Below are 24,699 nucleotides of genomic sequence, written 5' to 3'. Positions count from 1 at the left end.
GGGGGGGGGGGTTCGGGGCCCGGCGCAGCCCGCAGCCCATCTGTCGGCTCCCGGAGCCCGAGAGCCGCTGCCCGGCTGTCCCGGAGCAGCTGCCGGGCCCACGGCCGCAACCATCTGAGCGACACTTTTCAAGGGTGGAAACAATCCATTTTCCAAAGCGATCATTTAAAGCACTTAGGCAATTATACGCTTAAGATTAGCGTTAATAATTCACCGGGCGGATGCCGGCAGTGGAGGCGAACCCCGCTTTCCCCTTCCCCCGAGGGCAGGGAGGTAACGGGGGGGGGGGGGGCAGAAAGCCCGGCGCAGGCGGGAGCCGTTCGTGTGTAAAGAAGTTTATTTCCACATTTAAAAAAGGGGGGACGGGAGCGGGAGCTGCCCCCGAGCTCCCCCCGCCCCGGCCGGGCCGGCCCCGGGATACAGACGGACAAAGCATCACTTACACAAATACGCCCTCAGGGTTCACAAATAAATAATTCATATACATTTGGCGCACCGTATTTACAATCGCCGCTTTTTGTTTCTTTTTTTTTTTTTTTTTCCTTTTTCCTTCCCCCCCACCTTTCTTTTTCTTTTTTTTTTTTTCCCTTTTTATTATTATTATTTTTGTTCCGGTTACGGAGGTCCCAAAGTGTCGCTGTGGCGGAGGGGGGGGGTCGGTACCCCCCGGTTCTTCCCGATCCCGGAGCGGGGCCGGGATAGGTGGGGAGGGGCCTCCCCGGCTCCGGCCGTACCGGGGGGTCGGGCCGGGCAATTGCTTGGAACGAAGCCCTCCCCCCAACCCCCGGGCAGCCCCTCCCCGCGCCCCCGGTGCAGCCTCGGATTGGGCGGGGGGTGGGGAGGGACCCACATCGCTGCCCCCCGGGGGCACAACGGGGTAAAGCGGCCGCAGTCCCGGAGCCGGGTGGGGGGCGGCTCTTTCTGTTCTTTCGTACTTCGTGTATTAAAAAAGGTGGTGTGTGTGTTTGTGTGTGTGGAGGGGGTGGGGGGTCTCGTTTCTATATATATATATATTTATAATTAGGGGGGAAGCGGGAGTCTGTCGCTCGCTCGCGGCCCCAGGGCTGGGCTGGTCCCCTCCGGCCCCCCCCACGCCCGGGGTTCGGGGCCGGGGCTCACCGGGGCTGCGCGGCCCGGGGCAGAACGCCGGGCAGCGGGGGTAGGGGCGGGGGGGGCTCGCTGCCGCCCTGCAGTCCGTGGATGAGGATGCGGGGCACCAAAGGTCTCTGTAGGGCCGGGGGCGGAGCGCTGGGTCCGCGGTACAGGTAGAGGGCAGCGCCGGGGTCCAGGTTGGAGACCAAACTCTGCGGGTAGAAGTAGGGCGAGGGGAACATCCTCTGCAGGGCTGAGTAGTTGCCAGCCTCGGCCAGCAGCTCCAGGCCCACCGCCGTCTGCCTTTTCCATTTGGTCCTGGGGGGGGGACAAGCCGAGACAGGGGGTCAGGGATGGGGATGCTCTGAAGGGCGCTCCCGGTTCTTCCCCCCGCCCTTGTGCATCCTCTTCCCTCAGGCTTTGCTCCCTTGCCGCTGGATCCCGAGGTGTCCGGGATAGGATGGGATGGGATGGGATGGAGGGACGTAGCCCTTATTAACGGGACGAGAGGATTTAGCCGTCCCCGCGCAGCCCGGAGGCACCGAAGCCCCAAAGCGGCCGCGATACAAATCACTGCGCTCCAAACCGCGACCGATACGGTCCACCTTTCCCGGTGCGCAGCCCGCGGGTAACGAATCCCGCACCGCGTAGGGTTTATCTCGTGCGGGACGCGCACCGGGCAGCCCCGCCGGCACCGAACCGCAGTGCGATGCGCAGAACCGGCGCCGCAGCGCTCCCAAATCAGCGCGGAGCGCTCCGGGCCGCTCCCGGGGTCGGGAATGCCGCTGCCGGGAGGGACCGCGGGGTCGGTGCTGTGCATTCGTCGGCGATATATTTGTGTGGGTGCGCGCATATATGTACGTATATATCTCTTAAATTTACGCATAAACCCCGCCGTCCCCACACCGCCTAAAAGCCCCGACGGGTGGGCAAAGCCGCCGGGCATTGCAGAGAGTGAAGTGGGGCTGAAATCGGGGGGAGAGAGGGTTAAAATGTGGGGGCAGAAGGGGCCTGGGGGGAGGGGGGGGGGCTGCTCTCGGTGTCCCTCATTCCGTCGGGTTTGGCGACAGCGCCGATGGGGCCGTCCGGATGAATCAATCGGAGCCGTCAAATGTCTTCAACCCTTTTACGGTTTCGTCGCTGAAGCGCTAAACCTATTTCCCCCGGTAAATTATTCATCATAATAATAATTGTGTAATTACTGTAAGGGGTGTTAATTATTGATGCCCAAAGCAGTAATTGGTATCTATTATTAATGGGCCGATGTGTTATGCTGTTGTGTTTCGCTGGAAGCCCGCTGCTCCCCGCCGGCTGGGGCTGGGGGTGCGCATCCCCCCGGTTGCGGGGCGGGGCGGTGCGGGATGCAGCACCGCTCTGCTCGGGGCTGCGGGGCCGGGAGAGGGGCAGGACGGGGCCCGGCGCGGTGGGGCGGGAGGGGTCGAGCGGTGCGTTTTTACCTTCTGTTCTGGTACCACGTTTTCACCTGCGTGTCGGTGAGGTTGAGGGAGGCGGCCAACTCCATCCTGTCCTGCACGCTCAGGTATTTCTGCCTCTCGAAGCTGCGCTCCAGCTGGGCCAGCTGGTGGTCGGTGAAGGCGGTGCGGGCTTTGCGAGGCTTTTTCAGCCGCACCGGGGGGCTGTCCCGGGAACTGGAGATCTCCCGGTCCCCTTCTTCTTTCACTGGGCCGAGAGGGAGGAAGAGAGGCCGGGTCAGGGCAGGAAGGGACTGGAAACGCGCTCAGAAGAAAGCGGCAACGCGCGGTAGCAACAAACCGGCGGAGAGAGCTCGGGCACCGCGCGGACTCCCGCAGCGTTTGTCCCGCAGTTCCCTCAATTGGAACCCGCGGGGCCTCGTGGTGAGCCCGGCCCGGCCCGGCCCATCCCGGCGGTGCGGTGCGGTGCGGTGGTGCCGGGGCCGCCTGAGCCCCAACTGCGCCGCTCCGCCCGGCGGGACCCGCAAACCCCGCAGTTCTCCGCCCGGATTGCTTTATTATTCTTTTTTTTCTTCCTTATTTATATATATTTCCCTCATCTTTTTTTTTTCCTCTCCCTTATTTTTTCCCCTTTCCTTTTATTTCTTTTCTTTTTTTCTTTTCTTTCCTTTTCTTTTTTCTTTTTTTTTTTTTAATTTCTATTTAAACAGTTTTTAAACCCAACCCAACAAACCCAACCCCAAAATAAAGACACTGAGGCCACATATGTTTAGAGAGAAAACTCTCCGGGCCCGGAGCCTTCGTCCTCCCGGAACCTCACAACGAAATGCTGCAGGGTGGCCGCGCTTGGGCCGTTTTTTAGCCTCTAACGAAAGGTCGCGGGCCGCGGTTCGGTACCGGGGCTGTGCGCACCGGCGGGGATTTACGCTGCGAAACATCAGCGAGAAACAGGAAAACGGCAGAGTGGAAAACCATACGTTGAACAAAATATAAACATGGTGGGGGGGAGGGGGGAAGCTAAAAATGAACAAAAAGAAAACAAAATAATCATAAAAAACGAAAAAAAGAGTCCGTGTTGGTGCTCGCCGTGCCCTCCCGCTCCCCCTCCCGAAGGATTTGGTGGCAGAAATCGGCGTCCGCGGGTGTTTGCGGGTTTATGTTAAATTTCCCGGCGGTGGGGGTTAGTGGGGCCGGGGCTGCGCGGGCCGCGAGCTGATGCCTCTCTGTAGGAAGACAATAATCCCGTTAATTGAGCCACCGGGGAGCGAAAGCCTTCAGCCGGAACCCTCCGCTCCGGCCGAGCGGGCACAGTGCGCCGGGGGGGGGGGGGATGTGAGGGCAGCGGGGACGGGGGGTCCGGGTCCGGTCCCAAAGTTTGGCGGAGTTTCGCCACCCGCGCTCCGGGAAAGGCAAATCCGCCGCCCCCCCCTCGCCCACCCCGGAGCTCAACATCGGCTCCCCAGAAAGTTCCCGGGGCGGCTCCGTGTTTGTGCCCCGGCCGCTCGGAGTTGACATAAGGAGAAAACCACGCAGCCGGGTTGCGGGGTTCGGGCCGTTCCGGGTTCGGGCCGCCCGCGCTGCCCCTCCGTGATGGAACTCGGGGGGGTTGTCCGGGAAAGGCGATGTCCGAAGTGGCAAAAAGGGGTCGGAGGGAACGGCGGCCCTCCTCTGCTGCCCCATTTACGCGCGGACTTTCAACTCCAATCGGGCGCTGTTTTTAATCCTAGTTAAGAAGTATTTTTTTTTCTGTGCTTTTTTTAAGGTTTTCCCCCATTCAAGCAGGGTTTTTGCCTCCATGTATGCAGAGTTTTCACTCCATTTAAATAAGGTATTTCCCCCATGATAGCGGTGTTTTCTCCCCTGTTTAAGCAGGGTTCCCCCCATTTAGGCTCTCTCCCCGTCCGCAGACGGCCCCGCTCCGTTCCTCCCTCCTTTCCTCTCTCGCTTTTTCCAGCCTCGGCCCTTTTTTGTGAAAGGGGATAAAGGCTGTGAGAATTGTGGGGGGAGAATTCAGGAAGCAAAAAGAAAACCCAAACCCCACAGCATCTCCCCCCCAACTCCCCCCCCCCCCCCCCGAAAAAACCCCACCAAACCAAACAAACAAAACCAAAACAATCAAACAAAGCCAAACAATCCTTCCCCCCCCCCCCCCCCCCCCCAAAGAAAAACACAAACTGAAAACCCGCGGAGGGGATCGCGGCCGTTTTCGATCCCTTCGCAGCGCCGGAGCCGACCCGCGCTGCCCCCCCGCTCACTCCCAGCCCCGGCTCCGTCCCTCGATCACAGCGAGGACCCCCCTGCGGCGTTTCGGGGCTCTTCGGGGCCGCTCCCGGCCCTACAAACAATTTTCCCGGTTGGAAGTGTTTTGTGTCTTTTTTTGCGGGGGCGATGGGAGCGAGAAGGACGGGAGCTGCCGGCAGAACGGGCTCCGGGGGAGGGGAGGGATCGTCGATGCCGACCCCCCGTGCTGCTCCGGTCCCCCCCCGGCCCGGGCAGAGGCTGTGGGGGCCCGAGAGGCCGCAGCCGCCTCCCTCAGCCCCGGGGCCGCCGTGCTCCTTTCCACCAAAAACAAACAAACAAACAAAAACCACCTCCAAAACAACACCGGGAGTAATACCGATAACACAGATCGGATCCAACCCCGCCGACTTTTCTTATTCGTTTCTTACCGGAGCGGGGGAAATACACGGCAAAACCTACGATTATTTCATTTGGTATTATTATTATTATTTCTTGTATTTTCCTCGCGTTTTCCCGGGCGGTTCTCCCTTCCCTTCTCCCCGCGGATAGGAACGAAAGAACCGAATTCTGCTCGCGGAACGCGGCGCTGCGCACCTCCCGGGCGCCCCCGGCCCCGCGCCGCGCACGGCCCCGTCGTTCCCTCCCGAAGTTTCCCCAAGTTGGTGCCGACCCCGCTCTAATTTCGGGGGCTCCCCCGGTTCCCCCCGCCCCTTTATATCCGGGGCCCCGCAAAGGGCTGCGCGGCTCTTACCTTTGTACTCGGAGTCCGAGGAGGAGCTGCTGGTGGTTTTTTCCATTTTCTCCCTAAAGTCCTCGCCGGGTTTGGTGGGGATCCTGCCCGCCGCCTCCTGCCCGCCGTGAGGTCCATTGGTGCTGGAGTAAGGCGCGCAGGCGGCCAGGGGCTTGCAGTCGGCCAGGATGTCTCTGATGAGGAAGGAGGAGGTGACGGTTCGGGACTGGGAGGGAGCCGAGAGCTGCCCCGGCTGCAGGTGCGCGTCCAGGCCCGGCCGCACCGCCGCCTCCGGGGAACGCGGCGAGGGGCACCCGCTGCTGCCCTCCGAGCGGGGGCTCAGCTCCAGTGGGGAGCGGCCGTCGCCCACCAGCGGGTCCCCCTTGGGCACGGCCGGGCTGCCGGCTCGGTGCGAGAGGATGGAGTCGATCCCGAAGCCGGTGGAGCCCTCCATGGCCCCCGCGAGGTGCCGGCGCTCACACAGGCATTGGCGGGGAGGGCGCGGCGGAAGCGGGTTGGTAATGGTAATTAACAATAACGGCGACGACAACAACAAAAAGCGAAAGGAAAAAAAAAAAAAAAAAAAGGAAAAAAATCTAAAAGGAAAAAAAAAAAAAAAAAAAAGAGCAAAGTTCAGCGTGGGATCCGGGCAACAATTGCTGCAGGGCTCTCCGAGGCGCCGCGCGTTACATCCAGGGCTGCTCCGTCTTCAGCATCGCGCCCAGCTGCACTCAGACAGACAGACAGGAGAAGGGGGAGAGGGAGGCAGAGTCAAACTTTGGCCGCCGAGGGGGTGGGGAGGGGGGGGGACGGACCCCGACCTCACCCGGGGCCCCTTCCCGGCCACCCCACCCTTGCCCGGAGCCGCGGGGCTGGGGGCTGCCAGCCGGAGGTGGGGAGGCAGCGATCGATAGTGAGGGCTCCGCAGCGCCTTAACCACTTAATGATCCAGAAATCAACGGGGAGGGCGAGGGGAGGGCGGAGGGGGTGGGAGCCTTCGGGCCGCCGCGGCGCCCCCCTTCCCCGACAGCACCTCGGACAGCGCCGGGGGAGATCCGGGTGGCGGGAGGGGGGGAGTGGGAGAACCGGAGTCAAACCGGAGCCAAAGCGTCGGCACCGTGACCGGTGCCCGGAGTCACTCCGAATGCCAATTTCAGGACCTCGGACAGCTCCGGAGTCACTCCGACTTCAGCACCTCGGACAGCGCCTCCCCCACGGTGGGGGCCGGGGGGGGTTGATGTAAAAATACAAAATTAAATCATTAAAAAAAGGAGGAAAAAATGAACTTGCGCCGCTCCGGCTCGCTCTCCCCCCGCTCCTCAGCCGTGTGAACGCGCCCATTGGCCGCGAGGCGTTTTGGGGGCTGTCACTCTCCGCCGGAGACACCTTGCAGCTTGATTAACGCGAATTAATTGCCGCCCGGGTCCCTGCGCTTTCCGGGCGGTTTCCGCCCTCTTTGCTGTCATTATGGCGCTGATGGGGCTCGTAATGGGGTGATTAGCCGCGGGGGGGTGGGGGGCATTCGGAGGGTTGCTGCTTTCTGCTCGCCTCCCCGCAATTAACTGCTCCGCCGCTCGCTCTCGAGCAGGGAAAGTTTTGCTGAGCGTTCGAAATACAAAATAATAATAATAATAATAAAGAAAAACGAACGGCGAGGAAAAGCGCTGAAACCCTTCCCGAAACCCCAGCGCAGAGGCGGCAGCTCCGAGCCCGAGCTGAGCCTCGGAACTGCGGATTTCGTTGAATCCTCTCGTTGAAATCGGTTGCGAACGGGCAGAGAGAGCCTTTTGCAAAAGCAAACGCGGGGCCACCGCGTGCCGAGCTCCGGAGCGGCGGCGCTGCCGTCAGTTCGGCAATTCCCCCTCCAACGAACCCCCGGCCCGGCTGGAGCTGCTCTCTCTGCACAGCGGTTTCTCTTTCCCCCCCTCCCGCCCCGTCGGGACATTTCGCCGCTGTCGCACTCTCCCGCACGGCTCCCACCTTCCGACCGCTCCGACCGCTCCTGCCTCCTCCCGGACTCTTTTCCTGGGGGCAGACAGGAGGAAAACGTCCGCACCCGCGCGCGTGGAGCCGTGCTGTTTCAGAGCGATACTGCGGCTTATTTCTCAAATAGCCGATGTCCTCCTTTTCCCCCCTTCCCGGCCGGGCAGCTGCATCTTGTCCCTCTTCCAAAGCCGCTCTCGGCCGGCAGCTTGGAGGCGGCAGGGCCCCCCCCGGGCCGCACGGCTGCCAGCTGTCGGGCAGCGGCCAGGCAGGGCCCCCCACCTCCTGCCCTCCGCCCCGGCTCAGGGCTGGCTGAGAGCGGGGCAGGGAACAAAGGAGCCCCGCAGGTGGACAGGGACAGGGGGAAAGCTGCGTCAGCCCCTCCTTTGCCGCAGATCTGGGGGTGCAATGGACCTGGCTCGGGGCTGTGTGTCCCCCGTGTTCTCATATTAGGAGAAATTCCTTCTGTGAAAGGGTGGTCAGGCGTTGGCACAGCTGCCCGGGGAGTGGTGCAGTCACCGTCCCCGGAGGTGTTCCACAACCACAGAGATGTGGCACTGAGAGATGTGTCAGTGGGTATGGTGCAGTGAGTTGGGGTTGGATTGGGGGGTCTTAGAGGTCTTCTCCAACCTGAATGATTCTGTGATTCTATGATTCATCTGCTGGCATTGCTTTCGCAGCATTCATCAGAGCAAGAGATGTACAGCAACTGGTCCCAGTGAGAAATGGGGCAAAGACCTCCATGGGGTTTCCCAGCTCTCTGCAGCATGCCAGGCTCTGGCAACCCACCCAATCCAACCAGAGCACCCTGTTTGGGATGGGAATGGGCACTTGGAACACCACTGCGGTTTGGGGCCAGGAATCGGACCCAGAAGATGGATCAGGGATGGGATTGGGATTGTGTTATAATCACACATGTAGGGACTGATCTGAGTGGTGAGTCTGCTGCTGGGGTTCCCTCTCTTGAATCGAGCACTGGCCTTCAGACAGTCTCAAGGAGACCTCCAGTTCAGCTCTGTTCTCTGTACAGAGTTATGGGGTGTAGGTAGGGGAGGGGTCCAGTCCTCACCCCTGAGTGCACACAGTGTTCTGCCATCCCCAGCCAAGGCCGTGTCACTCTGAGGCCACACTTGGTGTTCTCAGCAGCTACAGGTGCTCTCACTGTTCATGTTCTGATGTCAGTGTGGCTGACATTCACTAAAATGAACTGTTAATATTATTATTATTTCAGAACTGGACTCCCCAAGGCAGAAATGTCCCCCATTTTGTCCGTGCACAGCATCCCCTCTACAGCAGTTAGGAGCTCATTAATCCAAGTGGTGATGCTGTCAGTGTGGGTCTATACCAGATGCAAGCTTTCTCCTTTGGTTGAGCTGAGCCCTGCAGAACCGTGGGGCACCCGAGGCCATGCAGGACCTTAAAGAGTAAACCCCTGTGCAGCAGAGCCCAGGTTCATCCTGGCAGCCCCTCTTTCACAAGGGCTGAAAAGCAGCTTAGGAGCAGTCCCAGGGGTGAGGCTGGTGGTGCACCAGGACGTGCTGCCTCCGTGTCCCACTGACCAGGTGTGTCCCAAATGGTTTATCCATGTGGGTGTCCCCATTCCTGTCACCCCCTGCACTGCAGCCACGGGGTGTCCCTGGAGGAGCGGGGCCTGCTGGCCATGGCAGGGCGTGCACCACCACATCGTGGTGAGGGGACAAGAGGTGCTGTGCTGCACTGATGTCTGCAGGATTGAGCTCTTTCAGTTCCAACACCCTGTCGTTTTCATACAAAACAGACCTAGCTGTCCTGAAAACCCATTTCCTCGGGATGCTGCCGTTCCCCGAAGGGTGTCCGGATGAGAGAGAGCAGAGCGGAAGGGGTGGGGGTGGTGTTCTGCTGGGGGAAATGGGGAAGAAAATCGTCCCGAGGGCCGCAGCGAGCGGGGCGGGCGACGGGGAGCCTGCGGCAGCGGTAGAACAGCGTTACCAGTGGGTGTCACTGCAGGACAAGGAGCGCCGGGGAGGGCCGGCTCAGGGCTCCCCGGTACCGGGGACAGGGGATGGGTCGGGGCGCGGGTCTGCCCGGCTGGCAGAGGGGGAGCACAGCACAGCACAGCACAGCACAGCACAGCACGGCGCCGGGCGGCTGCGGCTCTTGGGCTGTACGCGGGGGATCGGCGGAGGCTGCGCGCACACAGCGCTCTGCGGAGGGGCCTCGGTTTGGCAGAGCGCTTGCAGCAGGTGCTGGGATGGCTGCATGCAGGCAAACGGGCAAGCGCTTTGCTGAATCAGGCAGCAATGGGAGCTCGCTCGGCAGCCAGGTGGGAAGGACTGATGGGTTCTGGAGCTGTCCCAGCCTTGGTGTTGAGTGGGATGTGGTTGAGTTTAATATGTTTGTGCAGAACAGGCAGGGGAGGAGACTGCCCTTTCCCCGTGGGGCTGTGCTGCTACAAGTGCTGCCCTCTTAGCACTGTGACTTGTTACCACCTAGATTTGTGGTGATCAGGCTGAGGAAAGCGTTGGTGTGCATCGGACATTAAGCAATGAACAGGCTGAAACAGGAACTTGACTTCCATGTTTGATTTATTTGGCTATATGTGCATGAACGTAACTCTTTAAATCCTGAGAAATCCTATGTCTATGGCCGATGCAGGGCTCCATGCTGGCTGAGGTCCTGACCTGAGCTCGCTGTATGGCTGCCCTGGGGAGGGAACTGCTTCTCCCAGGCACTTCTCAATGGGAGGCACTGAATGCCTTCTTACGAGCATCACGGTCTGGAAAAGTACTGAGATGAGGCCCAACCTATAGTGAAAGGAGCAGATAGATGATTGGTTACATGAGCAGCCGGCCAAGGAAAATAGGCTGCAGATACGGGTTTAAACTGAGACATGTGAGCACGTCTTCATGTTTGGAGTGGGGTTACCACTGGGGGCCCTGACAATGCCTCGTGCCATAGATTTGCCTTGCGTGGATGTGCAGAGCTTCCTCCTGCTTCCCCCCACCCTGCTCTGGCTGGATGGATGTCAGCTTTTGCATATGTAAAAATATACAGCAGTCTTTGCCCTGAAAAGCTTGCTGGTAATCTCATTAATCAAGACAAACAAAGCATATTTAGCTATTCCCCCTCTCTGGAGGAAGGCATCCGGGTGCTTCTATTTGCATTTGAGTGCCTGACTTCAGACAGCTGTTTCTGGATGTTGTTGCTTCCCCACAACCCCTGGCTGGGATGGCATGGGGGAGGCAGAGCCCAGGCTGCAGAGATGGGTGGACAGCCCCAGAGCCCCCCAAGCCAGCTCTGACCTCCCACTGCAGATGCAGCAGTTCTTCCCTCTGACCTGCGTGGGGCCGGAGATGGGGTTGTTAGAGAAATCTGCTGTCTGTAGGTAAGGACAGCTGAGCTGCTTCTCTTGGCTGTGTGTCATGGGAGCTGGGAGCCGGGCTGGGCAACATTTCTGTGCGGGGTTGGGTTGAGGCCACAGGGGAGGCAGCAGCAGTTTGTTCACTCCAGGCTGGTGCAATGCTCCTGGGTGAGAAATGTCACACTGAGCCACCGCCGGCTGTAATTAAAATTAGCGGAGTCCTTGACAAAGTTGTGAGTGATGCCGCAGCATGAGTAAGTGGGAAGCACCAGGTGTAAGGCAGGGGACAAGTGCTGTGTTAAAAAATGAGGAACCCCCTCATAATGAGGGATACCTGAGGTGTATGGATTAGTCCCAGGCCAGTAATGAGAGACAAGATAAGGGTGTCCCTGGGTCAGAGGTCTTCCTGTGACAGACCGGTGTGAGAAGTCAGTGCCGGTGATGGATCCACATCTCTGATTCTTCTAATTCATATTTTAAATGATGAACCCAACGGTACTTTCTGCAGAAACAGCTGATGATCCTCACCACTGCTCTGATGTGGTTATGGGCTGTTACAATGGGACTTTGTTTTAAATCCAGGTTTAGAGCATTGGCTGTAGCGGGACAGGAGCACAGGTTGCAGGCACAAGCGTGGTGGTTTCCTTTGCAGGATGCCGGAGCTGCAGTTGCTTTCTACTCATTAGAAGCAACGATTTGCTCTTTTTCTTTGCATATTTATTGGCAAATTAAAGCTCGCAGGACACTTTTAGATGGGGTGCTTTAACATCAGCCCTTGCTGCAACGAGTTAGAGGGGCAGTAAAACATACTTGGCCCCCAAAATATGTATTAAAGCTTTAGGGGTGTTATTTTCATTTGGGTTTCTCAGTTATACTCATGTTTTAAATTGGAGGTCTGTAAGAGATCCCTTGTCAAGCATTAGCACAACCACGTGCATGGCACAAGCAGATAGATCCATAAGAGGAGAACCAATACAGTGGGAGATGTAGGAAGTGCAGGGTGGGCAGAGCGCCCTGAGGCAGCAGTGTGCATCCCAAGGATGGTTTCTGGGTGCTGCTGGGTGGTCAGGCGGGTCAGCTCCTGCTGGGAGGCAAATGGGAGCTGCAAAGGGAGAGGGGGCTCAGGAGGCAGCTGTGCAACAACGCACAGGGAGGCACTGAGGGTCTCCCAGCCCCACTTCTGCCATTCCTTGCTTCTGCAGCACAGCCGCCCTCACACCCAACCCAGCCTCCATCATCCATTTGATCGGCTTTTAGTGGGTGACAAAACACTTTCCTGAGCTCCCTTTACAGGAAACCAATCTCTGTTCCTTTTTCAAAACCCCCCTCATTTACAGAACCTGAGAAATCCCGCGCCTTTCAAGCCTCCTCCTGTTTTCCTTTTCCCAAATCGACACCAAACAACAGCGTCGTGTCTGTAGGTTTTTTTTTGGTGGGGAGGAGGGAATAGAACACACAATGTATGGGTGCTGCACGCGCTCAGAGCTGCACCGAGCATCCCCGTGCAGACAGAACCGCGCGCACATCGAGATGCAAATGATTTCCGTGAAGCTATCACTTGTAAAGCTTGACAGAAAATAATGAGAAACACTAAATCTTTTATAAGGTCAACACTCAAGCAGCTGTCAAACAAGAAAAGAATTTAGCGAAAGATCCGCAAAAACTTCCATCGCCTCATTAAATCCAACAGGGCCGGGGCCCGGCGTGGTGAGGAGGCACCGGGGCGCCTCCGTTTTGTGTCAGTAATTTGCGGCGGAGGAAGAGGGAAGACGAAACAGCCAGCGCCGAAGGGGCCTTGGGGGAGGCTGGGGAATCGTTAGTGCGCCAGGAGCGGCCTCGGCTCCTAATTGGAAGCATTGGGCATTATCAACGGAGGATTTGCCTCGGCTCCCTGACAGCTCTCTAGGCCTGGAATGATAGCCCACTTGTCAGTGTAAAAGACCATTAAAAACAAACCATTTTGATTTAATTGGAGGCGGTGCGCTGGGGGCCCAGGTGAGGCGCTTCATCAGCTGATGTTGGCTGCTGATGCCTTTTTCCCCCTGTATTGATGGCTTTTTTTTTTTTTTTTTTCCTTTCCTTCCTTCCCCTCCCTTTCAAAAACTGTCTAGGAAAGAGAAAGAGGTGCTGAAAGATCCTTCACAGCTGCACTGAGAGCGGCTTTCAATAGGGTTGTCAACAAATGCCATGACAAGTTAGGGAGAGGCAGGTATTTTTAAAACAGACGTTATTCTGTCCAAGCTGAGCTGCGCTCGGAGGGCCGTGTTGGGTTATCAGGGTTACAAACACTGCGGCTTTTCCCGGTGGTTTCGTCCTGAAGTTGCTTAATGAATGGGTTGGGTCTTCTCTCCCCACCTTTCTAATTCCAAGAAGATAAGGAAATCAGGACAAAGGATTCAGGGCTGAATGGTCCATGTGTGTGCAAAGGCTTCAGGAAACGCTCCGTTTAATGCCCCACGGAGACTCTGTGTATTTTTCCCTCCTGCAAATGAGGGCTGCAGATGTTTGCCGGACTTCACAGCTTACTCGGTTTGGGCACTTTGAGATTTTGACTTGGAGCCCTTTTGTGCCATGGAAATGAAGTTGTCAGGTGGCAAACAGAGTCCTTACAGAAGGCAGAATGGCCATGAATGAAACCTCAATCCAAAGCATTCCTGTGGATTTGTATGAGGAAGTAGCAATGGTAGGGGCTTACCTGGAAGACAGCACTACATTTGTGGTTTCACTCCACTGCAATCTGTGAGGCTGCAAGCACCCCAGATCTGTTCCTTCATGGTTGAATCTCTAACAGCAGTGAGCCCTGGGTGCCAGCAGCTGCTCATGCTGCCCTTGGACATCAGGGCTGGGTGCAGCTGGAGCCTGGCCTGGAGATTTCCCAGGCTGTGAGGCTGCACAGAGGGATGCCGAGGTGCACTGTGCCTCATGCTGCAGGGCTCAGCATGCTTGGGTTTCTGGCTTGGTTCACTCTGATACTGGAAGTCACAAGCATACATGGTCTGGGGGCACCTGGACTGGGGCTTCAATTATAGGCCAGATCTAAATACCTTCTCCCTTTTCTTTCTTACTTTCTTTCTTTTTTTCTTTTTCTTTTTATGCTGTTTTGTTGTGTCAGCCAGGAGATGTTGGAGAACAGTGGAACAGCAGAGAAAGGATGATCTACCATGGAGGTTTAGTGGACATGGTAGTGATGGGTTTATGTTTGGATTAGTTGATCTTAGGGATCTTTTCCAGTCTTAATGATTCTATGATTGTACCACATCTCTGAGGTGAAGGAAGGACTGAGAGTGGCAGAGGGGAGAGTAGGGTACGATGGAGAGGCTGAGTGTACAACGTATGTGTGAAGGGATACTGGGAAAGACTGGACCATGGAAATGCATTGCTGTTCTGATACAGGTTGGTGCAAGCAGTTGTGTTGTTGGTAGTTCTGATGTTAGGCAAAACAAGAAAATCTAAAGAATCCTGGCTGGACTGTTACCCACCAATTCATTTCACTCGGGCCACTGATCAGCCATCAGGTGAGACTGTTTTTTAGCCAAAACCCCAGCTGAAGAGAGGTTTGATCTGGTGCCACGGTGACGGAAGACTTGCTTTGGTCTATATGGTATCCAGGCCCCAACTCCAAGAACTTCTGTTGTCCCCCATCAACCCGGGAGGATCAGTGGTGCACTGCGAAGCCATCCCACTGCGTGTGCCAAGCACAGGTTGGTTGAGCACGGCCTATGGCTTTTCTGACAAGGCAACAATTGCAGGATTACGTGAGCCACGCTTGTCAGTTCAGCTCCTCAGACAAAAAATTGAGGTAAGGCATTAAAAAAAAATGCAGAACATTTTTGTGTGTATGTCTTAAAGCTCAACTGTTAATTCTGACGAAGGATCAGGCTGTGAGCAGGTATCGGATCCCTGGTGAGAATCAAATTCTGGAGCCCAGAATTTTGCTGCAAAGTTTATACAGTGGGGATTCCTCTAATTACTTTCACTGGAAATTTACCTGACAGAGCTTTCCCAGGTAATGCAAGGCGTACGCGGGAGAGCCGCTCAGTCGTTGACAGAGCCTTTGATTTTGTGCCAGGTTGCAAATTAAGTCTTTTGCCAAGGTACCCGAACACTTGCTCGTCAATTGCTTATCGCTTATTCATATCGCGCATCGAGCACAGCTCGTTTCATCTGCTCGGGAAGGCAGCACACGTTGACAAAAATGTTGTCCAAAGTTGATGCATTTCCTTTCCTCCCCCTGTTTGGTCAAGTAAACAAGAATATTCTCTCTGGAAAGCCTCCTTGAATGTGTGTGCAAGTTGGGATTCTCTAATGAGCAAAGAAAAGCCAATACTTTGTGTGTCAGTGACACACGGAGTGCGGAGCTGTTTTGACACGTGCAAATTCTGTCCTTCCACTTCATGAGGTGCTGCTATCAAAATAAATGCCCTTCTGGACTGACTTGACAGAGCCCTGAAAATCTATTGTTGGGCGGCCTGTGTTGATCACTGGTTTGGATTATGGCCATCAGACATTCTTGGTTTGGATTATGGCCATCAAAGATTCAGATGGAGGCAGCCGAAGCCTCACCCTGCACCGGCTCTCTACAGACAGCAATGCTTTAGGGATGATGTATTTTGGCAGCAACATCTTGTCCAGAATTTGACACTGGAGGTGCCATTTTGCCCAGGTCAATGCAACGTTAGCAATGGGTGACACGAGGATGGGACACATGCTTTTGTACATGCTGGGTTCTGAGTTCTTATAGACCCCAGGGAAGGTAGTGCAGACAAAAGGGAAGTCCTGGTGCATGGTCCCAGCTGTGTTAGCAAAACCTGAGCTGAGGGATCAGATCGCTGCAGGCTGAACAAGACAGAGGCCTTTTGCCTTGGGGTGGTTGAGGAAGAGGAGGGCAGTAGGAATGCCTTGCTGAAGTGAGCAAGGAGTTAACTTCTGTTTGGATTGTAACAGAGAAATGTAAAAACCCCTCTAGTTCAACTTCCCCTAATGAACTGCCCACTAGGACATGACTGGCTCCTCATGCCCTGCCTCTCTTCCATGAGCGGGGAGTCTGGGGGGCCCAGGGGACCACATAACAGGTCAGTCCTACAGAGCAAGACGCCGAGCTGGACAGCCCTCAGTGTGGGAGGGCGCGCAAACCACACGGTTAGCCTAATGGCATGGGCCATTATTCCAAAGCACTGGGGCTGAAACCAAATGATAACAGTCAATTTGTCTATACTTTAGCAACTCACTGACTAGGTAATGCCATGCAGCCCTGGCAATGCAGGGAACAGGCAGAGGCAATTAATGGGGAGGGCAAAGCTTCTTCATTTTCTTCTCTGCTTCCTCCGTGAGCTCTAGCATGGTGCCAGGTCTTGCATGGACCTAGTGATAAGTCCAGAGATTTCACAAGAACGGGAATGGTGTACACACAAACTCGCTTAGCTCTTTGGAGTGCCGCTCTTTGTCACCCTTCTAAAAGAGGGGACGGTGGTGAGTGACTGAGTTTGGCTGAATTTGCATGAAGGGTTAGGCCAGCTTGTGTCTCAAGGTTATTGCTTTGAATGAACCCAAATTCATAGAGATGGTTAAAGCACAGTTTGGAGTCTATCAAGCATTCTTCGAAGCCAACAGCTTCTCTTGGGGTATTTCTGCTCTTAACTGGGTACACTTTTATGGATGTTTGAGAACTTGCTTTTCCATGGAGGAAACCATGCACTGAAACTCAACTAAGCAATTAATTTCCTGATCCGAGTTCTAACATGAACAGTGCCTGTTAGATCTGCAGCTAGGGAAAGGTGAGCCTTCCAGTTTAATGTAATGAGAAAGGAATGCAGAAAATAGAAGATGCTGCGTAAGTGATCTTTCTCCTCCCTGCATGCTGTTCCTGAGAAAGAGAGGAAGAGGAGGGAGGAAGAAGAAAAGAGAGGGAAAGACTCAGGTAGTGTTTGAGACCTGTGGCTGTGGGGGGAATCCAACCGCAATCACGGATGAAACAAAAGGGAAAGCACAAAGAAAAACGGAGGCTGAAAAATGAATAGTGATGGAAAGGTCTGGGGTGAGAGGAGCTCTAAAGAGAAGGCTTGCCCCAGTATCTCGTGTGACTTACACAATCTGTTTAACAGCGATCGGTCATGTTCTTTCCCTGACACTAGCCGCAGCAGCAGCTTTGTGCTGACAGGCAGCTGGGATAAATGATTACTGACATATGCTAATCGGACAGTCTTAGACAGGATGTAAGAGGAATACATCAAGGTGGTGCAAAATACATTTCTTGGTTGAAACTCTCCAACTTGTACAAGTAAATTAGCTTCAGGAAGTCACAAGGCTCCTTCATTGTTTTAAACTGCAGTTAAAAATCTACAGCATGGTAAAAAAAAACCAAAAAAAAAACCACCAACCAGAACCATCAGAACCAGGGCTGGAACAGAGGGTTGAGAGGCTCTTTGCAAAAGTATCTATCAATGCCAGATATGATTTTGACCATGTCAACTCTCTGCAGGGCTTCAGTGCTTTCAGACTTTCTGGTGTCTCCTTTCCATCTCTCTTGCCCAGCTCTTATTCCTTCCTTTCTAAAATGCCTCCCAGCTTTTCACTTGAAGTTTCCCTGCATTTTACACCACAAACAAAGATAGGAGAATTCACACAAGTACCATAGAGCACAGCAGGATGTGCAGATGGATTCAGGAAGATGCTCAGATCCCATTGCTAGAATAAGAAATCATCATCTTAGCTCTTATTTGGATCAGTTCAAGGAAGTGTCTTGCACACCTGTAACCTGGCTAGACCCTTTGCTCAGTCTCAGAGTGAATATTATCAAACAGGTAGTTTAGGGAGATATCATGAGCATAGGCTTTCTGGGAATCTCCAACTCTTGGGATGAAAATGAGTCTTTGTAGCAGAAATGCTGTCAGGGCTTGAAGCAGTGATTAAGCACCTGGTGGAAGGCAGGGCCAACCCAGGGTAGCTCAGGTGTATGCAATGCACTGAGTGACCAGAAGGGCTGGAGCCAGGATCCACCCCTGCCCAGACCTCATTTAAGGGTTGGCAGTGGAGGGGTGAGCTTCTTGCTGGAGATCCCTGTGTACCTGAGGCCTTCTAAAGGTAAGCAGCTTCTTTCCTTTATTTCTGTGCCTATGGCTGTTGCATTTGAGAAAACCCTCACTGGGTGCAGACTGGGGACTTGTTGCTCTGCTGTCATTGCTGCAATTTCCATTGTGTTACAGTCTTGATATGCTTTAATTGGATGTGGCTTGAATTAGTTACGGTGAGAGCTGATAAAATGTTAGACTATCTAAAAGTAGGTTTGACTGTTATGGTCATACAGAGCAGTTGCAGGAATACCAACAGAGAACAAAGGCCATGCCAGTACTGATGGGAGGTATAATAAGGTGCTTCTGATGACGATTACAAAAGTGCTCACAGGTTAGACAGTAAACCACAAAACCTTTTATCTGCCAACTGCTGCCCCTTTTCCAGGTCCAAAATATAACAGAGTTTAAACACATCCAGTGTGGGATTGCTATAGGGTCTGGGTCTTGGAGAGCTTTGAGGTAAGAGCCTTATATGTACCTTCATAAGATAAGAGACTTCCCAGGGAACCTGGGTGAGGTTAGAAGGTATTCTTAAGTTCAAGTGCTTCGTACCTTTTCCAGGTGGGGCAGGTGCCAGAAGGACTCCTCCTTTGGAGGCACTGGGTTTTTTCGGAGCAACGTGGTGCGAGTGTCGCGCACTTTGTCCTTCTGTGACTAGAGATGAACAAGAAGAGGCTGAAATGGCCGTGAAGTTATATATGTAACAGCTATGTCTTAAAACGTAATGATGCTGGGATGATCTGTCTAAAAGTCACTTTGGATCACTTTGATGTGTGTGATCTTTCATGTCCATGCAGCTAATGCTGATACCTAAAACATGCTGATAAGGGAATTCTGGGCAATGGCCAACTTTCAGTTTTATGTCATCTCAGTGAGATGGTTGTTGCCTGTGCAGAACCCTGAACTAGAGCAATGGCTCCTCACCAGCTGGGAAAGTCACTTCCACCACCCCTCGCTGAGGGGGAGATTTCCTGGCTGTTCGATGTGTTGCTCTCCCAGTTAATGGAAACACGGGATCTGTCCACTCTGTGGTCTAGTTTGTAGGTCTGTGTTGCTTAACTTGGTAATTGGTGGCTGCAAAATTCAGGAGTTTGATGGAGGGAAGTTAGTGATTAAAACATCAGTCGTTAATAGATAAGTTAGGGATGCATTTTTCCAACATCCTCGGCTTGTGCGTTCATAAAGTAGCTGCTAATTAAGAACACTGTATAGCAATTCCACTATAAAGCATACTTTGTGATGGCAGTAAGCCCATTGAAATTGGTCATTACCATATTAGCTCGACTCTTCCTTGAGTCATTAACTAATAAAACAGTCATTGGCTGCTTTTAAATGTTATTACAATATTGTTACGTTTAACAGCTCTAACAACTGCTCGGGGTGAGGGCATCTGCTGTGCCATGGCAGGATCAGGGCTGGTGTTGGTCCTTTGAATGTTTGTTGCCTGCTCCATTCTTTTATCCACTGCTGCAGGAAACCTGAGCAGAGCTGATGCTGTCCAAAGGACAATCTGCAGGGCTTCTGGCATGAGGATGGCATTAAATACCAACGATAACTTGAAACCCAATTCTTTGTTACAGTAGAGCTTTTTAGTACTGTGGTGATGTAAAAAGAATTAGAGCTTCCATTTCAATTTAACAGGAGTTTAGGTGGGCACCCCGTGACTAGAGACATACTGATGTAAGCAGATGCTTAATGATAGCCAGAGAGATGTCTCTGGGAGAGCTGCCTAAGCCCTTAGCATGGCCTTGACCAAAGCATGCTGCTCTGAGCTTGTTCAGTTTCCTATAAGCTGATACACTTTCCAATGCAAAAAAAAAAAAAGAGAATACTTTAAAAAAGCCTCCCTTTTATCTCCAGAGCACTTCCAGGCACACACATCTGCAAATTGCACATCTGCTGTTCATTCCCACAGCATCAACCTCCAGCTCTGGCTGGAACCAGGCCTACCCTGGCTAGGAAGAAGCTGATCTTTATGAGGCTTTGTCTTCTAGTAGGCAGGGAGAATGGCTTCCTAGCTGAAATCCCTCCCTGTGACTGGGAGAAGCCCATCTATTGTGGGTGGGACAGCGGGAGTTCATGTCCAGAAGCAAACAGCAGTGTTGTTGGAGTGTTACTACCTTTGTCTTCTCCAGCCGGAGTGCTGCAGTCAGTGCTCTCTGCTGTTGCATCCACAGCTCCCTGTATTTGTGTTGGAGGAGGTCAAACAGGGGAGTGGAAGGCCTGGAAAACATTCAAAAGATGACAATGTAATCTCCAGGGATAACAGCTCTCTGCCTCCTTGTGCTGATTCCCTTCTCCACTCCTGGAGCATGTGCCCAAGTGGAGGCACAGCTGTAGCCTGGACTTATTGCGGCTTGCTCCTGCCAGGTGAGGATGCTTTAATCAGAAACTGCAGGAGGTAGAACTGGCAGTGGCAGCAGTGGAGCAGCAGGGTTCTTGCCTTGAGGACAGCATATCGCTTATTGCTGGTTGTGGTGCTATTCTTCTCCCCGAGAAGCAAACAGAAAACCCAAGGGAAGGGGTGATGGAGGATGTCTAGCTTGAGTTTTATCAGTCCTTGTCCTTGCACAACTTGTTGGGGAGGGGCTTCCTCATCTCAGCAGCAGCCATTGAATCTGTGGAGCCGTCAGGTCTACTTGCACTTGTAGCTGCAGTGCCTTCAGCTGCTGCTCCTGTAACACAAGGCAGTGCTTTCCCCACCTGACCAGGCCAACTGCACAGATTCTCTGCCCAGCTCACTGGTGTCTTGAAGTGCAAAATGCCACTGATGTGCAGTGGAAACATCTCAAATTCCCTTAAACTTTTTCTGATAGTGCTCAGAGCTTTGCAAGGGTACTCTGCAGTAGCTCAGGGACACTGGGAAAGAGGGATTCCATTACAGCAGAAATTAAAAATGACTTGTCTTCAGAATAACTTCTGCTGTAATTAAAGGAGTCCCCTTTGCTGCCCATGTGCTGTCTGCATGCTTCAGAACAGCCTAATCTGTGGTTGTGTTTTCTAATGATACTGAATGGGCAATCCAGCAACACACATCCCAGGGGGCATTCATATCAGAAGGGCATCCTGCTGCATAGATCACATGCTGCAGGGCTTTTCAAGGCTCTGCTTACAGATCAGCCCTGCTGCTCCAGACTGCCATCTGGAGAGCCACTGTGCCAAAGGGGACACCTACATTTGTCCCTCTCCTTCCCCTTTTCATTTCCTTTCCTTCCAGTTTGGCATTTCACACCGATCAGAGCTGGGCAGAAGTATCTACAAAGGATTAAAAGATATGGCAAAACTGAGGTTGGATGTCTCACTGCATGGTGTGAATGTTGGTAGCTATGGCACAAGCCTGTGGTGAGCCTTGCTCTCAGGCTGGCTTCCTTGGCCTGCCCCTTGGCTCTCCAAGGCAGGAGATGTCCTGAAGTGCAGGAACTGCAGGGAGGGATGCAGGAAAACACGGAGCCCTTAAGGGTGGTGTTTGATTATTGATTTTTGTGATAGCTGTGTTTTCATGTCTCTATGGAGGTGACTTTACCATCTCTGATGGACCAGCCAGTTGGTGACTGCTTAGTCCACAGCTGGCTTGTACGTAAATGCTTGAAAGGACACATTTGGGTTGATGCTCTTCAGAAACACTTCCCTGCCGTGTGATTAATCGCATTTAAGTCCTGATCCAGCAAAGTATAGAATCACGCCTGGAATGATGCACGCACAAACTGCCTCTTTGAAACTAGTAGGAATGATTCGTGTCCTATTTAAATGTGTGGGCTCTGGTGGGCTGTAGGATGTGACCCCTCATCCGGCTTTTCTTATGGAGGGAGCAAGGAAGAGGGGGGATATTGGGTAGCACACTTCCTTGACTAAAGCTGCAGGAGCGATTTCAGGGAGGAAGCTTTTTCTTTGTAGGTCAAATGCTGATCCCATTGGGGTGGATGATGGTAAGCACCCATTTGGCAGGGTGACGGTACGTCCTCTTTGCAGCTGGCCCATAGAAACACGTCCCCTCACCTCAGCTTACTGAGGGGCTGCTGATGCATCCTGTCACCCTGCCCAGATGTCACCCTCTGAACTGGGAGGCTTTTCTGTCACCGTCTGTGGATGCTGTGTGTGTGTGTGTGTGTGGAGGGGGAGCATCTGCTGAAAATGCGCGTTGTGGATTAAAACCTGTCTCACTCCCAGCACCTCAGATCTCCTTGTTTTGGCACAAGCACCCTGCCACAGAAAGGAGAGGGAGAGAACTTCTGATAGGATGTAACAAATTATTTATAATTGCGGAGGAAAAAAAAAACAATCAGCTGCCTCCTTTTATAGTCAAATAGTTGGAGCCACTTCTAAGGTTGACATTTCCTAAATATTTTAAAATTTATCTATGCACATTTTCAAAACTATTATCCCTGAAACAATCCCTGTCTCTTTAATAGACTTTCTCTCTAATTTACTTTCAAGAGTGAGGGTACAGACCTATTTTCAACTGAAGTGACAAGTGCCTGCTTACTTGGTTACACAATGTGGGGCGTTAGCCTGCCAGAAATCTCTTGGAAAAGGAGCTGCAGCCTCCTAATAGGCTATTTTACTGTGAAAACAGTGTTAAAAAGTATAATAAAGTATTAACAATATTAAAATAAAACAGTGTAGGCCTTAAATGAGCTACAAACTAGTTAAATCTATTCTATTCAATGTGAGCCTTCAGTGCTTTGCAGCTGATACCTCAGAGCTGGGATTTATCTAAAATGAAGGCACCAGGGACATGCAAGGGAAATGGTAATTATAATTTGCAAACATTAGGCTGACACTTTTTTTGTGTATGTGTGTATAAATCCTGACAGCTGTGATTTGTGCGGCATGCCAAATAGTGTTCCACTGAGCTGGGAGGGAGTCCCTTTCTGGCAGGCCGTCCTCAGAGCAGCAGCTCATTAAAACTTTGCAGGAGGAGAAGTTGCTGAAAACAGGAAGGCGTCAGAACCATCTGAGGGACTTTTGGTACACGCTCGTTGAAAGGTGTTTGAGAAGAGAGCCTTGGGTCTGACAAACTGGAATTTTAGTACGCCTCTCCGTTCACAGTGGGGCAAAATAATTGGTCATCAGTGACTACTAATTTGGTTTAGTAGCCAGAGGCGTTTTTTTTCTTCCCAGAAAATCAATGACAGCGCCGAGGTCTGTTCAACGTGATTCAGCTCAAGATGGGTCCTCATTTAGCTCTTGATGCTGCTTCCACTGGAGACAGCTATTTTGTTAAAATGAAATTAAAATCTATCTATAATACTCGGCTCTGAGAGCAGCACCCGTCAATGCCATGCTGCTCTTGTGGTTTCAAGGTTGTCAGTCTCCCCTCAAACTTATTTTCAAAGGTTTGTACATCAGCAGGGGAAAAAAAAGGTACCTGGCAAAAGTGGGTACAAAGGGCTTTGCTCTGGGAGGGTTTTCACACTGGCTTAAAGGATGCCATCAGTTGGATTGTGGAGTTGTAAAAGGGTAAAAACTTGACTTGCAATTGCTTTGTTCTTGCATTACTCAATAACAAAAGGGCTTGTAAATATATTAGAACAGACTTCAGCCCTTGGGTTTCCTGGTAGGCTCCAGCCCGTGCGGCAGTGTTCATCTTGCTGATGGTCAAGGTGTGGTGGGAGTGTGTGCCCCAAACTCAATGGCAGCTCAACAGCAGTGGGCTGTAGGGCTGTAACAATGCAGTGCGGGTGTTTCTGCAGCAGAGAAATTGTGCCATTGATGTTTTTTTTTAATCAAAGTCATGTTGTGTGACCACCAAACCATCCTGAAGTTTTAACTGTTTCTTGAAAGGTTGGTGGGGTTTGCATGGGAAGGATTTCTCTTTAGGGGTCTTTGGTGCATGGAGGAGACAGTATAGGGGGCACCGCTTTTGTATCTGTTCCCTGTGGATCTCATGGTGGAAGGTTTTGTCCTGAGGTGGTTCTGTCTTTGGTGTTCCTCTCCCTTCTCTGTGGCTGGGGCTCAGATAGCCAATCTGTCTCCCAGCAGCTCAGATCAGTCCCTCGCTGGGAACCAGTTTGGTCCCAGTGTCTCTGTGGAGCTCTTCAGCATGTCCAGCACAGATTATCTTCAGCAAATAAAGCACAGGCTGGAATCTGTGATTCAGCTCCAGGCCTTGGGGTTCCGCCAGTGCATGCAGCTCTGAGACGTGAGTGCTCAGCTCCCTCTGCCCTGAAAGGGATTTACAGTACAGGAAAACTCTGATTACAGTTCCCTTGTACTGCTATATTGTCTCCCTTCCTCCCTTGTTACTGATGGGCTGGAGCTAGCAATCTATCTACCATTAATTTGTCTCTGTGTAGCCCAGCAGGAATCTGGGGCATGATTACAGCTCTGGCCCTTCTGCGAGCGCCGGCACGGCCCCGCATCCCCTTGCAAACTGCCTGGCTCTGCCTCGCCTTAATTGTTCCCCTTTGGCCAGTGGACCTGTCTGCTCTAACAAGGGCAACGAGGAGGGCCGAGGTAATTGAAGCACTTAGCCACACTCCCCAGCATTGCCTCCTGCAGCTAATTAGGAAACAGGGCCGCTGGGCTCTTTGTTATTTCTTTTAATTGTTCGTGGGTTTTGCATAACAGTGAATGGCAGAAGAGGGGTGTGCAGTTAGGGGTGAATTCTTGACTTTGAAATTTGTATAAAAGGTCACTTACAATTTGTTAATGCTTTCACAAAAGTGAATTCAATTAGCAGCTCCAGAAGTCCCTGCACACACGTGCATGCGTGTTTGCAAGAAGAGGGAGGGATGGAGAAACAAGCAGAGCACGAATGCAATGGCTCTTCATTTTCCTAGGAAGCCTGTGGACTATACAGCGAAGTTA

At 53.0% G+C, this 24,699-nt stretch overlaps 2 protein-coding genes across 5 annotated transcripts in view; both read right to left on the bottom strand.

The window, feature by feature from the left end:
* Positions 1 to 319: 319 nt before the first annotated feature.
* BARHL1 (BarH like homeobox 1) lies at positions 320 to 7,685 on the bottom strand. 4 transcript variants are annotated; one of them, XM_015279765.4, is made up of 4 exons: positions 7,477 to 7,685; positions 5,518 to 6,221; positions 2,550 to 2,772; positions 320 to 1,410 (listed from the first exon to the last, which is right to left on the bottom strand). In XM_015279765.4, the coding sequence occupies exons 2-4, from the start codon at positions 5,948 to 5,950 to the stop codon at positions 1,116 to 1,118; spliced, it is 951 nt and encodes a 316-aa protein (XP_015135251.1). In that variant the 5' UTR covers positions 5,951 to 6,221; positions 7,477 to 7,685; the 3' UTR covers positions 320 to 1,115. The 4 variants fall into 4 exon arrangements, with proteins under 4 accessions (XP_015135251.1, XP_015135250.1, XP_040505331.1 ...); XM_015279764.4 differs by lacking the exon at positions 7,477 to 7,685 and adding an exon at positions 6,323 to 6,901; XM_040649397.2 differs by lacking the exon at positions 7,477 to 7,685 and adding an exon at positions 6,594 to 6,901.
* Positions 7,686 to 10,028: 2,343 nt separating this feature from the next.
* Positions 10,029 to 24,699, bottom strand: part of CFAP77 (cilia and flagella associated protein 77) — a 52,548-nt gene continuing 37,877 nt past the window's right edge. Inside the window, exons 4-6 of the mRNA XM_415451.8 lie at positions 20,010 to 20,112; positions 18,442 to 18,543; positions 10,029 to 10,262 (exon numbers count right to left, since the gene is read on the bottom strand). Of these exons, the coding sequence (XP_415451.2) occupies positions 10,194 to 10,262; positions 18,442 to 18,543; positions 20,010 to 20,112 (274 nt within the window). The 3' untranslated portion in view covers positions 10,029 to 10,193. The remainder of the gene's footprint in view (positions 10,263 to 18,441; positions 18,544 to 20,009; positions 20,113 to 24,699) is intronic.

Source organism: Gallus gallus, chromosome 17 (assembly GCF_016699485.2).
Source record: "Gallus gallus isolate bGalGal1 chromosome 17, bGalGal1.mat.broiler.GRCg7b, whole genome shotgun sequence".
Classification (NCBI taxonomy): Eukaryota; Metazoa; Chordata; class Aves; order Galliformes; family Phasianidae; genus Gallus; species Gallus gallus.
Note: the sequence above shows the minus strand (reverse complement) of the source record. Positions and strands in the feature narration are given on the sequence as shown.